The following is a 14,379-nucleotide window of genomic DNA, read 5'->3' as shown; positions in this document are numbered from 1 at the left end:
AAGATATTTAAAATAATTAAAATGGAATAACTTTGAGATCGGATAAGTGATTCGGGTCGATTTTTAGCTTGATGTTTTGACATTAAACCCCCTGGTTAGTTTCACATTACAGGAGAGTTCCAGAGAGCGCGCCTCCTACGGGACGCGAGCGAGCTTTGTGCTGCAGAGGTGCATGTCCTGTGGGGCGGGGGCAAAGGCTACTGCTGAGAGATGTTCCTCTTAAGTCTCTGCACCTTGACCCATTGGTGCTTCCTCCCATGACAGGTTTCCACATCCGTAAAATCAAATTTTGTTCTTGCTCTGCAGAATTAGAGCAAAAAAAAAAAAAAAAATTGCTGTTGAAAAAAGTATATGGCATGTTTCTTCACATTTTTGATGATCTTTTTGTTGTTGAAATAAACATTAAGTTCGATAATTCAGAGGTCACACAAAAAAAGTGACGTCATTGAGTCAGAAGTCCCGTCAGTCAGTCTGCCACGGAATCCTCTTTTTGCTATAGAGCCCTTTCACCCCTCTGCCTATCCCAGGACTGTCCTGGGAGGGCGGTGGGGGTCCCGTGGTAGTTCATGGCTTAGGTCTGGGATTAACTCTTTAAACTGGGTGAGAGAGGGTTATTGGGTTGCCCGGCCATCCAGTATTTGTGTGATTAAGAGTGTGTATGTGTGTGTATATGTGCAAAGAATTGTATGCGAGTGTGCGTGCGCGTGTGGGTGAAATAACACCAGAGAACAATCCAGGGGAGGGAAAGCACAAAAATAAACCACAAACAAACAGCAGTATTTCTTCCCCCATAAGTGATATGATGCTTCTAACAGAAGTATGCACACAATTTCTAGGTGTCAAACAGTGTGAGTGAGTGTGTGTGTGTGTGTGTGTGTGTGTGTGTCTGTGTGTTTTGTGTCTGAAAATGTGCTTGTCTTTTGTCATTGTGAAGACTGACATTTGGCAATTCAAAACTTGCCACGAAGGCTTTTCTTCCTTCTGGTTCGAATTTCATGTGATATTTAGAAGCACTGGCAAAAAAATGCTGGCAATCCTCCAGATGCATTTTGCCAGTTGTGATGGTGCTTAACGAATGACCAGGACTCCTTTTGTAGGGTAGCCATATTTGGTGAAGGATGACCATTTCACAAACACCCCGCAGTGCAGAGGTGGGGTGGGTAAATCCTTCAATAGTGAGTTTCCATGTTGAAATGATGCTAAGTAAATCCTTCTGTACCAGGTTGCCAGGTTGGAGGAGAGATGGATGAATGGCTGGGGTTATTACAGAGTACCCGTGCAGCTGGTTGAACCAAACATCCTGGCTTTTAGAAATTAAACTCCTTCGTTTGCATGTTGGAGGCTGGGTCGAAGTTGAAGGTCCCTCCTTGAGTGGCTTCGGGGATCAAGCTTGGATCTTCGTCAATCTGAAAAGGGAAAATAAACATGATGAGATCATGGCAGGATAAGCCAACTGTTATCTGTATAGGGAAAACACTCAATGGGACTATGCATGTAGGCAGACTTACATCGTCTCCTGAAAAGTACTGGTCAATAATCTCAAAGGCTAGTTTGTAGATGTCCTCATTCTCATGCTGCTGCAGATTTTCTATCTTCTCCAAACCTGCAGTGAGTTGGAAGGACAACAAAATGAAGTTCAGACACAACAATGACAAAATCATTGACAAATGTATGAGCACTGGGAACGGGCTTGTTCATTAACTTCCACAGCTCCATCGATTACACAAATTAATTGATCTTATTAAACAATCAATCAGTTGTAGGGGTGTCACGATTCGATTTGACTTTCGATTTTAAGGTCACGATTCGATTCTTGATTCTACATGTACATATACCGTAATTCTGCCAATAAGAGCCCGGGCACTTACTATGCTAAATCTATTTGGACCCAGGCGGTAAAAGGAAGACAGGCGGCAATTAGAGTCAGGCGGTTATTTTCATTTTGACATAATTGAGCGAGGCGATTTTTTTTTTTTTAACCAGTGAGATAGTACTTAGTACACACAAGAGGGTAGGTACAGGCAGTTTAAACCAGAGATAGTACTTAGTACACACAAGAGGGTAGGTACAGGCAGTTTTGAACATGCCTAGTATTGTACAACGGACTGGAATGAACGAAAACAATTGATAGCCTTCGTCTTCATCGCCATCATCATCCAACTACTGTATCAGTTCATTGCTCTCCTCTTCTCCCTCTGCCAAACAGCCATACCATATTTTAAACAAGTAACATTAGCCTACCGCTCACACATTCAGTTGTTTGTGTTTCATTGGAAATAAGTCATAGCAACGTTATTAGTCTCACTTGCCAGACACTCCCAGCAAAGCAACATCGAAGGCACGCTAATGTAGCTAGCTACCAAGCTAACGCCAACCAAACAAACGGCACTGCAGCACTAGCGTTAGACAAAACAAGGAGACTTACCAAATAGTAGGTAGACGCCAAGTTTCCAATACATGTCCAGTATAATGGGTATAATCCATACTGCATTTATGATCGCTGTTCCGCTGAGAGAAATGCACTTTTACAAGGCACAACTGAGCTACGTTAGCGTAAGTTGCCCACTGCTCCTGGTTAGACAGCATCTCCAGCACGTTGCCTACAGGAATCCATAGCATTAAACAATGCGGTATGCATACTTGAAACATGTCGGTTACGGCATGTATAAATAAAATATAAAACTGTCTGACAGGATGAAACTTCCGCCTGACTTCCTCCAAAACAATGTCATTACCATAAGTGACTGAATTTAGTCATCACAAAAACATACAGTACAAAAAAAAACGTATTTATTCTAAAAAACGCCCCGGCGGGGAAATGAGTCAAGCGCTTATTATGCTAAATCAATTTGGACCCGGCGGTAAAGGGAAGACCCGGCGGCATTTAGAGTACAGGCGCTTATTGGAAGAATTACGGTATATATTTTTTCACAGCACTGACGGCTATGCCTTTGTTAGACTCAAGTCTTGATTTACAGCAACATATCAGCCCTGCTAAACTGTCATTTATTTACCACATTAAGACCATATATTGTATATGGTCAAACTTAAACTATTTAAAGTGCAATAATAAATCCATCCATGATCTCCATATTATAACTGTATGAAAATAACTCACGCTGCCATCCTGTCAATACCAAATAAATGATTATAAATAATTCGCTGGCATGTAGGGTATGTAACAAAATTGGCAAAGCATTTCAAGACAATCAACAAAAGATATAACTGATCGGACAACAAAGTAAACAAACAGTGGAGTGGACATGGTCACTCTTTACACACAAAGTCCGGAATTGAGCACGTTAAAAAAAATAACGACCTCACTTCTGCCAGTCATCGTTAACACACCGGGCTCGGAGTCTGACAATTTCGGCCGTCAGAAAAGTTTTCGGGACAGGTTCGGTTTTCTGCGTTTTTCGCATCAGTCAAAATCCTTTTGCGAGCTGTTTGACCCGTGTGCCTGTCTGTGTTTGGGAGGGAGAGAGAGACAGAGGAGCATAGAGGCAGCTGGAGGGGTGCTGCTCACTCCACTCACTGGCCCCTCTCTGCTGCCTGGAACGGCGCACCCCGGCTTTGGCGAGGTGAAGTCCACCTTACCGCTGCTGCGGTCAGCCCTGCTGCCTATCACCGACATACTCATGTTGTAATGTGCATACAGCAGAGGACGAATATTTGTCCAGTAGTGAGAAAAAGCCAGCACTCCAAATGTCCTTTCACAGGTTTTAATAGTTCCTCAAAACCGGGCAGCAGCAACAACGAACGTTTCAGCCAAAAGCCTTCCTCAGCGTTGTGAATATTTGTCTCACATTGCAAATAGAACAACGAACTTATAAACAGCCTCCCGGTGTTTTCAGCTCAGGGACTGTGCTCAGGCAGCCGAGGCAGGCAGCTGCTGTGACCCTCCGCTGTGTAATCATTGAAAGGGTGCGTTTGTTTTTACTTCGAGCGCGTGCAAGTGGGGTGGAGAGGGGGAAATAATACTGGTCTTTGGCGAATCGTGACCCTGCCTTTAAGTTCGATGATCGAAATCGAACGCTCATTTTCGATCGATTTCTCGATCTGAATCGAGATCGTGACATCCCTAATTAGATGATCTATTCCCCATTTAATACAACTAGGCACTCGATACCTAGGCTTGCCCTGCAGCTCGCCGAGCTGGCCCTGCAGCTTGCACACGCGGCCGCACCCGCCGCGCAGCTCGACCACTGTGCAGCCCGCAGCTCTTTTGCTCCCTCGCACGCCCTGCAGCGAGTCACTTGCTCTTATAACATCACTGATGACCACTGCGCGTCACGGCCTCGCCTGCTCTATGACATCACTGAAGACATCATCACGTACTACATCACTGATGACAATTAGGGCAATCACCGAATTAAAAAATCTGGCTCCACAGAAGACCAATGTAAGCCCAAGTAATGTATAATTTGATAGCAATTCCACTACTGCAATATATATTCTGTTGCCGATTTGAGAGTAACCTAGCCTGGTAAACCAACCGGTCACCGGCTGGTTTACCAGGCTAAGAGTAACCTAGATATAAAACCGATGTTATTCGTCATCCATACCCGTTTCTGCATGAGCTAAAGCAGATAATACTTTTACATCTCATCTACACAGCTTACATCTTCTTATTCCTCACAAAAATTGGAGCACATTTTTCAATGGCAACGTTCACTAGCTTTAAATACTCATTCTAACCAGCTAGAGTAACAGTAAGAGAGGATGAAGATGAACGAATAAACAATTAATAATGATTGAGAAATAGAAATCTTGTACCCAATCATAGCAAGGTGGCAAACAGTGTAGAAACTGGTTTAAAAGCTAACATGCACTCTGATTTCACGAAAAACCTAATGTCATTCATCATGTCCATCTCCAACAATCTCAGTTTCAGATCCAGACCTCCGCACTCCTCTATGATCTCGGCGATAGTGCTGGCCTCGTCACCGGCCATGATGAGCACGTTCTTCAGGCCATCCAGGACCACCTGCACCACCTGGGAGTCCTTCACCGACAGCAGATTGCAGAATGGAGGGATCACATTCTGCTCAACCAGGAACTCCACCTACACAAACCCACACATACACACCACATCCATACTTGATTACAACATAGGTACATGGTTACAAATGTGGAAAATGGGTTTGATCTTCAGTCACAATGAAATTCATAACTACACAAAACTTTGCTTATCGTAGTGGTGGTAATAGTGGTAAGAGGCAGTTCTAACACCTCTCAACAAAGAATATACTATTGAAAATATGCAGTATTGTACGATTAAACATTGATTGCATTGTAAAAACTGTATGGTCTTAGGGGTGTCACGGTTCTGTACCTCGGTTTCAGGGTCACGGTTCCCACGGTTAAAAAAACCCAAATGCATAAGGTTACCGTAGGTTTGTTTTCATTTATTTTTGAACCTGTGGCATTGATTTTGAACAGACGGTACTAGTGTTCCACCTAGTGTCATAAATTGGTACAGCATGGCCCTGTAGTGTATTAAACCAGTAAACACTATTCTCACAGAGTCAGACACACCGTCGATGTCATCAAGCTTCCAGCGACGGAGGGTCTGAATCACAAGTCTCTGACGGAAGTCTCGCTCCGCTCAGATGCTGGACGCAAAATCTGTTTGGCTGGGCTGTGACGCAAGTGACGTCATACAGCGCGTCATACAGCGCAGCATACAGCGTGCCTCCCATATTACAGTCCGTTCAGTGGAACACCGTGAAGCACCGTGAAGAGAGAAGCCATAAAAGGAGTTACCAAACAGTAGATAGGCTGTCTTGCAGGATCGTAGTTTATCTCTATTATCTATCTATTGTCCGAAATGAATGATTTGGAGCAAAGAAGGCAGCCAAAGTTAGCAGTTTTAGGGGCACTTTACACGAGGACGGTTTCCTATGGTGACGGGGAATTATTTTATCGTTAGTGCCTCCCTTTTAGACGGCGACAGCGAATTTGCGCTTAGGAAACGACACATTTTGAAACCACCCTCCAGAGTGGAATTCTTGGTGACGCTCCCCGCTGAGCGCTCCATGTAATCGCTTTGACACGGCTCATTTCAGGAACTCTGACGTGCCGGCACACGCGACACACGCGATTACGTCATAGCCGTGCGCGAGTTACACAACAACATCAGTCAGGAAAACAACACGAAGAGAAGCAGACATGGATCTTACGGTTGTGCTCTCGTTGATGCTTACGTGACAGAACCAGATAATACTGGCAGTTCTACGCCTTATCCAAGAGTGTTATTCTGAGGAGGTACACGAAATGGATTTATATGCATTATATGCAAATACTGTACGACGCTCCACCACCACGTCACTACGTCAGTGACGAGCAACGCCCCGTTGACCATCACACTGCCACCTAGCGACCTGGCATGTACCTTACGGCGTTTTAAAAATTCAACAGCGCTCATGTAAACAGGGAGAAGGTGTGAAGGAAACGCTATTGTGTCGTTTCTTCCAGAAACTGTCCTCTTAGTCGGCGTGGTGGTGAAGTTGATGTTTTCACCCAGGGTCTATTTAGCAGGGTCCATTTATTTAACGGCCCCCCTCCTCTAATGCCCGAATGTAATGGAAACAAACCAGGCGTAGTCAAAGGAGCCAAAGGGAGATAGCATCTCACAAAACCAGCGCAGTTTGATCCAGTCAATGAAAATATGGTTGCATGTAGGCTGTGTCAGATAAAACTGGCCTTATAACGTTAACCACTCGACCGACATCCAGCACTGGCATGTGGGCGCAAGGAAATACAGCAGGACCTGCTGCTATAGCATTGAACGTGTTAGCCACACAAGCTAAAGCGTTTAGCCCTTAGCCCAAACAAGATAACATGGCAACGAATGACTGCGCAAGACTCTTCCACTCAAATTTATTGAGGGCAAAGGCTTCCGAAAGTTAAATGGACTATATTTCGCCTGAATACACGGTGCTAGGGTGAGTTGTCGATAAACAGCGCAAGATGATTTGGATATTGACGATTATGACTAACGTAATTATGTGTGTTGTCGTGTATTGACATATCCGTCGTATAGCTACACGCACCGAACGTGACACACGTGACAAATACACGTAGCGTGACACCCCTAGGTCTTACACATTCTGTAAAGTGTATCAATAATGTTCAAAATTGCACACAATAAAACACTTGATTGTTTTGGGGAACACCTATGGCTATACAGTATAGCTAAAATGGTTGCAATTGTTCCAACTGTAAATATTGTGATTATAATTATTAATAATGACACTTCACGATTTGACATTATTTTGCTGCATTTTTGTACATTGCATAAACATCTTGACTATTTAAAAAGAAAATTGCATATATGAAATGAGGTTTTAAATTTTGCCAATATCCTATTAATAATGAAAATCAATATCGTGCCATTATTAATGTAAACTAAAATTCTAGAAAATGATTACACACACAATTGCGTAGCCTTGTCATGCATCAGGTCAGGTTTTTGAAATTTGAATGAACAACCTTCTACTGTACTATCGGCCAATTGCATAAAAACGAGAGCCCATAAACACATCAAAGCCGTAAAGCTATTGAGGAAGAAGCAGCAGATTGCCACAGCCTTGCGTTGGTCCCAAAGCTCACCTGGTCTTTCCTCCCACTGATGGTGAGGTTGCTGATGGCCCACGCAGCCTCCTTCTGAGTGCCAAAGTCACCCTGCAGAGACACAGGCTGTCACTAATCTGTGGACACAGAGCTCGTCTTTTCTACATCACCATCATCTCAAAGCACACAGAAGATCCAGGCCACCTGCCCAGCGTCCGCACCGAGAAACATGTTAATTACACCATGAAAATATGTATCTCTTTATTACTATTTACCAGAAGAGAGAAAAATGGGCAGAGAGAAAACAAAATATGGGCACAAAAAGGATGTCCACAAAGAAATGTTCTCTTTCTCTCCTTCCATCTCTCTCTCACACACAAAGAAATGTTCTCTTTCTCTCCTTCCAACACACACACACACACACACACACACACACACACACACACACACACACACACACACACACACACACACACACACACACACACACACACACACACACACACACACCTTGGCCAGTTGGTGAATGATCATGGGGATCAGTCCAGCATCGATTACAGCTTGGACCTGCTGCTGGTTCCCAGCTGTAATGTTGGACAGGAACCAGACGGCTTCCTACAAAAACAGACCAATCAGATATGGTCAAAACCAGGCACTATAGACAATCAACCAATCACAGACAAGATGCACCAAACGACTTAAAGTGAGATAAAGGGCTAAGAGTCCTGTAGGCTGAGGCTGTGTGGGGTACAGTGCATGTTACCTTGTTGATCTTTTCCTTCGGGTGTGTAAGCAGGTTGGGGAAGTGTGACAGGACATCACAGTTGAGCACAACCTGTGTCTGTTCGTCTGTCCCTGTCACAATGTTGCCTACTGCCCTCAGTGCCGCCGTCTGCAGGGGGCGCAAGAGGAGTTAACAGGACAACCCAAAACTTCTCATTAGTAAATTGGTAATAAATGATCACCTTGCTGCAACCAAAAGGCATGAGCTAATTAATTAAATGGTTTCATAAAACAAAGTCTGACCTGAACTTTGACCTCCTGGTGGCTGAGGAGAGGCACAAGAAATGGGACAACACCAGAATCGATGACCATCTGGATCTGCTCGTTGCCGCCGTCCGTCAGATAGGACAGAGCCCACACCGTGTCTACTAGGATCTAAAGACACGCACAAAACTTAGCACCATCACCATCACCATCACCATGTACATGTAGAATGCATTTACTGTTACTTACTAAAGCACAAAGCCAGCAGGAAACTGTCATGATTTTTATTTACTGATTAATTACAACATTAGTCAAGGAACTAGCATGTCGCTGCAAGCCGTTTTTAATTTCTTCTAGAAAACAATGGGAGCCTCTGAGCTCAGGGTATGGCAAACCTTCAGTAGCACAGGCAGTAGTAGCTTATCACTGTGGCAAATACAAAATGGTGGTTTAGACTCTTCATTAGTAATAATGGAAAATAAATTATTGTTATTATTGTATTATTATCATGATTAATAATAATAATACAGAAATGACCAAATTGTAAATGATTGCGATAATCACTCTTTGCTTTGATACTTACATTTATATCAGTATGGTATATTAGCACACAGAGGGCGGGCAAAATCTGTGAGAGAGAGAGAGGGAGAGAGAGATGGGGGAAGGAGAGAGAAGTAGTGAGTGGGTGGGATGTCGGCAGAGGAATAGAAGCAGAAATGAGGCAGAATGAAAGGAGAAAGACAAGGAGGAACATAGTGTGATAACATGTGATAACATGTGATAGTCAGACAGCTTTGACAGTCTGGTTTAACCAGACTTCAAATGTCGCCTTGAGTGCTTTATAACTAGACGTTCCCCAGGGTGACGAGGCAGATTTGGCATCACAGTCAACTGCAAATCAACAGGGCCATGTGTCTGGGGTAGGGATGCAACGGTATGAGTTTGTGTTTTTACAATAGCCGAAATATTCCCATACAGCCGACGTCGTCTTTTTAGATGGGGGAAAGTTCAGGGGGGTCCTTGCGGCTCCTCTCTACTGTGCTCTAGTCTAGGTAGGCATGCAGCCAGGGGGAGGGGCCGCGTAAGCTGCACTCTGCCACCGACCTGGGCACTTTGTTTTGGGGAAACAGCTGATACCGTGGGGAAGGTATGACGGCAAATTTGAGTGGTTTTGATACCGTGACGTTTTCGAACTACGGTATACCTTCAAACGGTATACCGCTGCATCCCTAGTCTGGGGGACGGACACACACACACCTCTTGTACAGTCTCCATGGGCGGTGGTGGGTCCTTGTTGCGGCAGAGGTTCACAATGACCCAAGTGACGTTGCGGAGGAAGGTGATGGGGATGGAGGGGTTGATGAAGGAGAGCAGAGGCTTGACCACGCCCAGTGAGATGACGTAGTCCCTGCACTGCGGACCATCGCCTGGGCAAGCAAGGGGCAGTAGTTACACACAAGCAGCACACACACACACACACACACACACACACACACACCTAACTGGGGAGGTTACTCACCTATAATATTTCCTAAAGCCCATACGGCCTGTTCACATACGTTCTGGTGGGGAGAGTGGAGCAGCCGCAGGAACAAGGGGACTGCATCTACGCACAGAAACATCAACACTTCAACAACACCATCAACATGCCCAGTGTGACGTGATAGAACAAATAGTCTTCAGTTCTGATTGGCTAAGTTACATTCACAGTGTTAAGTATCCAATAACAAAGTCATGACTCAATTACAGTTGACTAACTTAACAGCTTAAATATTAGCCAACCAAAAAGAATGCATACTGGTACTTGGCAACAACTTAGTTTAATTGCTCTTCTAGAGACATAACTCATGGTGGAAGACCAACATTTAATTATTCTTAATTATTATAATTTTCCGTGATGATGATGTCACTGTGACTGTATAAATCACACATGGGCAAAATACACCCCGTGTGGCCGGCGATGGAATTGCAAAAAAAAAAAAAAAAAAAATTACAGTGCACCTGAGGCCCAACATGGAAGATAGCCGCTGAACAAGTGTCCAAATGTTCATGTCATTCTAGCCAATACTCCACTTCTGTTATAACATTTCAGTCTGGAATATGGAATAGGCTATCTTTCAATAATCTTTATGACTAAAAGGCTAAAAGTAATCTCATGTGTAAGAAATTACTGTTCTACAGTCATTTATTGCTGCCCTGGGCCCTGGGGCCGCATTTTGCCAATGTGTGCTAGACTCTAGAGCACACATGGGCAAAATGCGGCCCCAGGGCCGGACTCAAAGAAAAACAAAACGACCCCCAAAAACTGAATAAAAGGCAGAATTATGTTAATAAATCTCCTCTGCTACAGCCATTGGATTTGTATCACTATTATATCAGGCGATTAACAAGAAATTACCAATCACAACGGGAGAGAGAGTTAAAAATATGGAGACTCCCGTGAAAATCAGGAGTGTTGGCAGGTATAATCTCCAATGTGTGGCCCTTCGCTTATTTGATGTAAGTCAGTATGGCCCTCAGGGGGAAAAAATGGCCCACCCCTGGTATAAATGATCATGGGTAATTAGCCATTAGCGCTCCACGACACCAAGAAGATCTGGACCTCAAATTTATCCCGGGGGCTCAAGAAAAGGATCTTTGTCGCTACCATAGAGACCATACTGCTCTATGGGTGCGAGACATGGACCCTTTCCAAGGCCACATCAAGATCTATAGACGGATGCTACACGCAGATGCTGCGAATGGCATTTAACATCTGCTGGTCACAGCACATCACAAATAAGCAACTCTATGATGACTTACCATCCCTCACCAGTAAAATAAGAGACAGGCAACTACAGCTAGCTGGCCACTGCGCGAGACACCCTGAGCTGCCTGCTAGCCAAGTCATTCTGTGGGAACCAACTCATGGAAGGATGAACCCAGGAAGACCAATTAAGACCATGGTCAACACCCTAAAAGAGGACTGCGGAGCTGTAACAACTGGGGAGCTACGCTCCCTGATGGAAGCACGAGACGTGTGGAAGATCCGACATCGTGCCCGACGGCGGCCATCCCGGCCTGAGTGGATGCAGTGAGTGAGTGAGTGAGTAATTAGCCATGATGTGATGATGACGTCACTGTGACTGTATAAATTACAATGGGTAATGGAGGGAAAAAACTAAATGTTGACTCAATGATTGGCAGACAATACACAGAGTGCAGGGATAACAGTGGAACAGACAGGGGGGTGCCGGGTCAACTTACTGGATTTAACCACAGCCTGAGTCTGTGCCGACGTCCCAGAGGCAATGTTGGTCAGAGCCCAGGCTGCCTCAAACTGCAGGGAGGGGCTGCAGGAGATGGAAGGCAGGACCAGTTAAGAGAGAAAATGTGAACAAGTTGAAGGAAAGAGAAAGCAATTTCAAGGGTTCAAGAGCGGGACGGGGAGCGTCAAAGAATCCTGGTGAAAATCAATCCCACCCTCACCCTCACCCCCTTACCCTCACCCTCACCCTCACCCTGCGACTGCAATCTCTTCAAGGGCGACTATTATATTTCCTCTAAGTAGCTAATCTCCTTGCCTGCCTTTAACCTTGCAGTTCAAAAAGGGCTCTGCAAAACATTTGGCGAGCAATGTGCCTCCAACCTATTTCAATCAGCAGAAGCATCTAGGGCTGGCACGGATCAGAAAACCCACGGATCGGATCGCGTGACGGATTTTAAGCCACGGATCACGGATTTTTCGGATCAGCAAAAATATATACATCAGATTTTTTCTCTCAAAATTAGATTTTCGATTTGATTTTTTTAATACTATTATAATTCTCTAACCATTTGTTGCCCTGCACAGCTCAAAAAACATTTTTTTCTCATAAGTGACACAATGTATGCTTTTACTCTGAAGGCAGAACAACCCAACTTCCTGTTTTAGGTGGCACTGCTATGCCTAACTTGTTGCTTGCTAACAACCTGCAGTCTGGAAATATAACGTTGATGGCTGATGCTACGTTAAGCTACTCAGTGGCCCCACGTGTTCTTTTGTTGTTATGTGTCCTAAGACAACATTTCACCGTCCGGTGATAATGTGTTTGTGAAACGTGTGCGCGCGTGTGTGTTGTGGCTCTCGTTATCTTGTGCAGCTTGTGCAGCAACACGCTGATCGCATTCCTGTACTTTTTCAGAGGTGTTGAAATAAGTTTGTGTGACGCTGTCTTTAGTAGCCACTAGCCACAGCCTTCAGAGAGACTTTACAGCGGGGAGAAGGGTTGAGGAAGCTCACTTGTGCTTGCCATGATTATGCCTGTCTGTGTCTGGCTGCGCTGCAGGCGTTCTCATACAGTAACGTTAAACATTAAATTAAACGAAACGGGGGGGGGGGGGGGGGGGGGTCCGCCGACCATTGACGGGGACCATTGGGGGGTCCGCGGACCATTGACGTTCCGGTAAAACCGGAAATCGACCCATGCCTATCATGCAACACTGCTGCATTAACTCAGCTTTGCTTTAAGTAAGCTACATCATCTTTGCTGGGGGAAACAAATTGCTCATAGATTTAGCTCTATCAGTCATGAATATTAAGAGGATTTTAAAGACAGTAGTATAGACTCACTGGTGTCTGCAGAACCATATGGAAAAGGGGTTGATCATTGTAGAAGCCAGCAGCAGTCATACTGCCAAGTGCCTGATGGCTAATCATGAAAGACTTGCTGACCGGAGATCTTGCTTTTTTATTCCTGGAGAGAGTGCTCATATAATAATAAGCCTCACTGTGAAAGAGTGCTCATATAATAATAAGCCTCACTGTGAAAGAGTGCTCATATACCGTAAATTCCGGACTATAAGGCGCACCGGAGTATAAGCCGCACCTGCAAAGTTGACTGTTTTTTACATATATAAGCCGCACCGGACTATAAGCCGCAGGTGTTTTAATGGTTTTTTTTTTTTTTTTTTTGTGTGTTTTAATGTTTAATTACCATATGTAAGGGTTCATGCACAGAGGGGATTGTCGGGAAAGAGATGGCTGTTTGAGGAAGCTCCCATTTATTAACATTTCAACAAAACAACATAACACAACACCACCTGTGTTGTTTTTTACAGTGCACACAGTGTCCGCGGTGTGGTGAAAAGAGGGCAAGAGAGGAAATTAAAACAGAAGTGGATTTATAGTTAGAAAGAGTGCTAAAAAAGAGAGATTTTTTTTTTTTTTTTTTTGAAAAAATCCATAGATAAGCCGCACCGTTATATAAGCCGCAGGGGCCAAAAAAGGCCAAAAAACGGGAAAAAAGCCGCGGCTTATAGTCCGGAATTTACGGTAATAAGCCTCACTGTGAAAGAGTGCTCATATAATAAGCCTCACTGTGAAAGAGTGCTCATATAATAACCCTCACTGTGAAAGAGTGCTCATATAATAAGCCTCACTGTGAAAGAGTGCTCATATAATAAGCCTCACTGTGAAAGAGTGCTCATATAATAAGCCTCACTGTGAAAGAGTGCTCATATAATAATAAGCCTCACTGTGAAAGAGTGCTCATATAATAAGCCTCACTGTGAAAGAGTGCTCATATAATAAGCCTCACTGTGAAAGAGTGCTCATATAATAAGCCTCACTGTGAAAGAGTGCTAATATAATATATAATAAGTAGGGATGGGCATTTCTAGCAAAAACACTATTCGAAATTCGCTGGCCAAAGTCGACTTTTAATCGAAATTCGAAAATAAAAATAAAAATGTAAAAAAAATTAAAAATGTTTTTTTTTTTTTTTTTTTGGTGTGTGAGTGAAATGTTGCATTGTCTCCCCTGATTCTAAGTCTACGGCTTTATTAATTAATATAAAA

The 14,379-nt window shown here is 44.0% G+C and overlaps 1 protein-coding gene across 1 annotated transcript in view; it reads right to left on the bottom strand.

Moving 5' to 3' along the window:
* Positions 1-46: 46 nt before the first annotated feature.
* Positions 47-14,379, bottom strand: part of kpna3 (karyopherin alpha 3 (importin alpha 4)) — a 38,804-nt gene continuing 24,471 nt past the window's right edge. Inside the window, exons 7-17 of the mRNA XM_083638899.1 lie at positions 11,809-11,894; positions 10,082-10,168; positions 9,820-9,989; positions 9,146-9,190; positions 8,602-8,733; positions 8,339-8,467; positions 8,086-8,190; positions 7,615-7,686; positions 4,903-5,065; positions 1,509-1,603; positions 47-1,406 (exon numbers count right to left, since the gene is read on the bottom strand). Coding sequence (XP_083495025.1) covers positions 1,308-1,406; positions 1,509-1,603; positions 4,903-5,065; positions 7,615-7,686; positions 8,086-8,190; positions 8,339-8,467; positions 8,602-8,733; positions 9,146-9,190; positions 9,820-9,989; positions 10,082-10,168; positions 11,809-11,894 — 1,183 coding nt within the window. The 3' untranslated portion in view covers positions 47-1,307. The remainder of the gene's footprint in view (positions 1,407-1,508; positions 1,604-4,902; positions 5,066-7,614; positions 7,687-8,085; positions 8,191-8,338; positions 8,468-8,601; positions 8,734-9,145; positions 9,191-9,819; positions 9,990-10,081; positions 10,169-11,808; positions 11,895-14,379) is intronic.

The sequence above is a fragment of the Poromitra crassiceps genome (assembly GCF_964638095.1).
Source record: "Poromitra crassiceps genome assembly, chromosome: 6".
In the NCBI taxonomy this organism is placed as follows: Eukaryota; Metazoa; Chordata; class Actinopteri; order Beryciformes; family Melamphaidae; genus Poromitra; species Poromitra crassiceps.
Note: the sequence above shows the minus strand (reverse complement) of the source record. Positions and strands in the feature narration are given on the sequence as shown.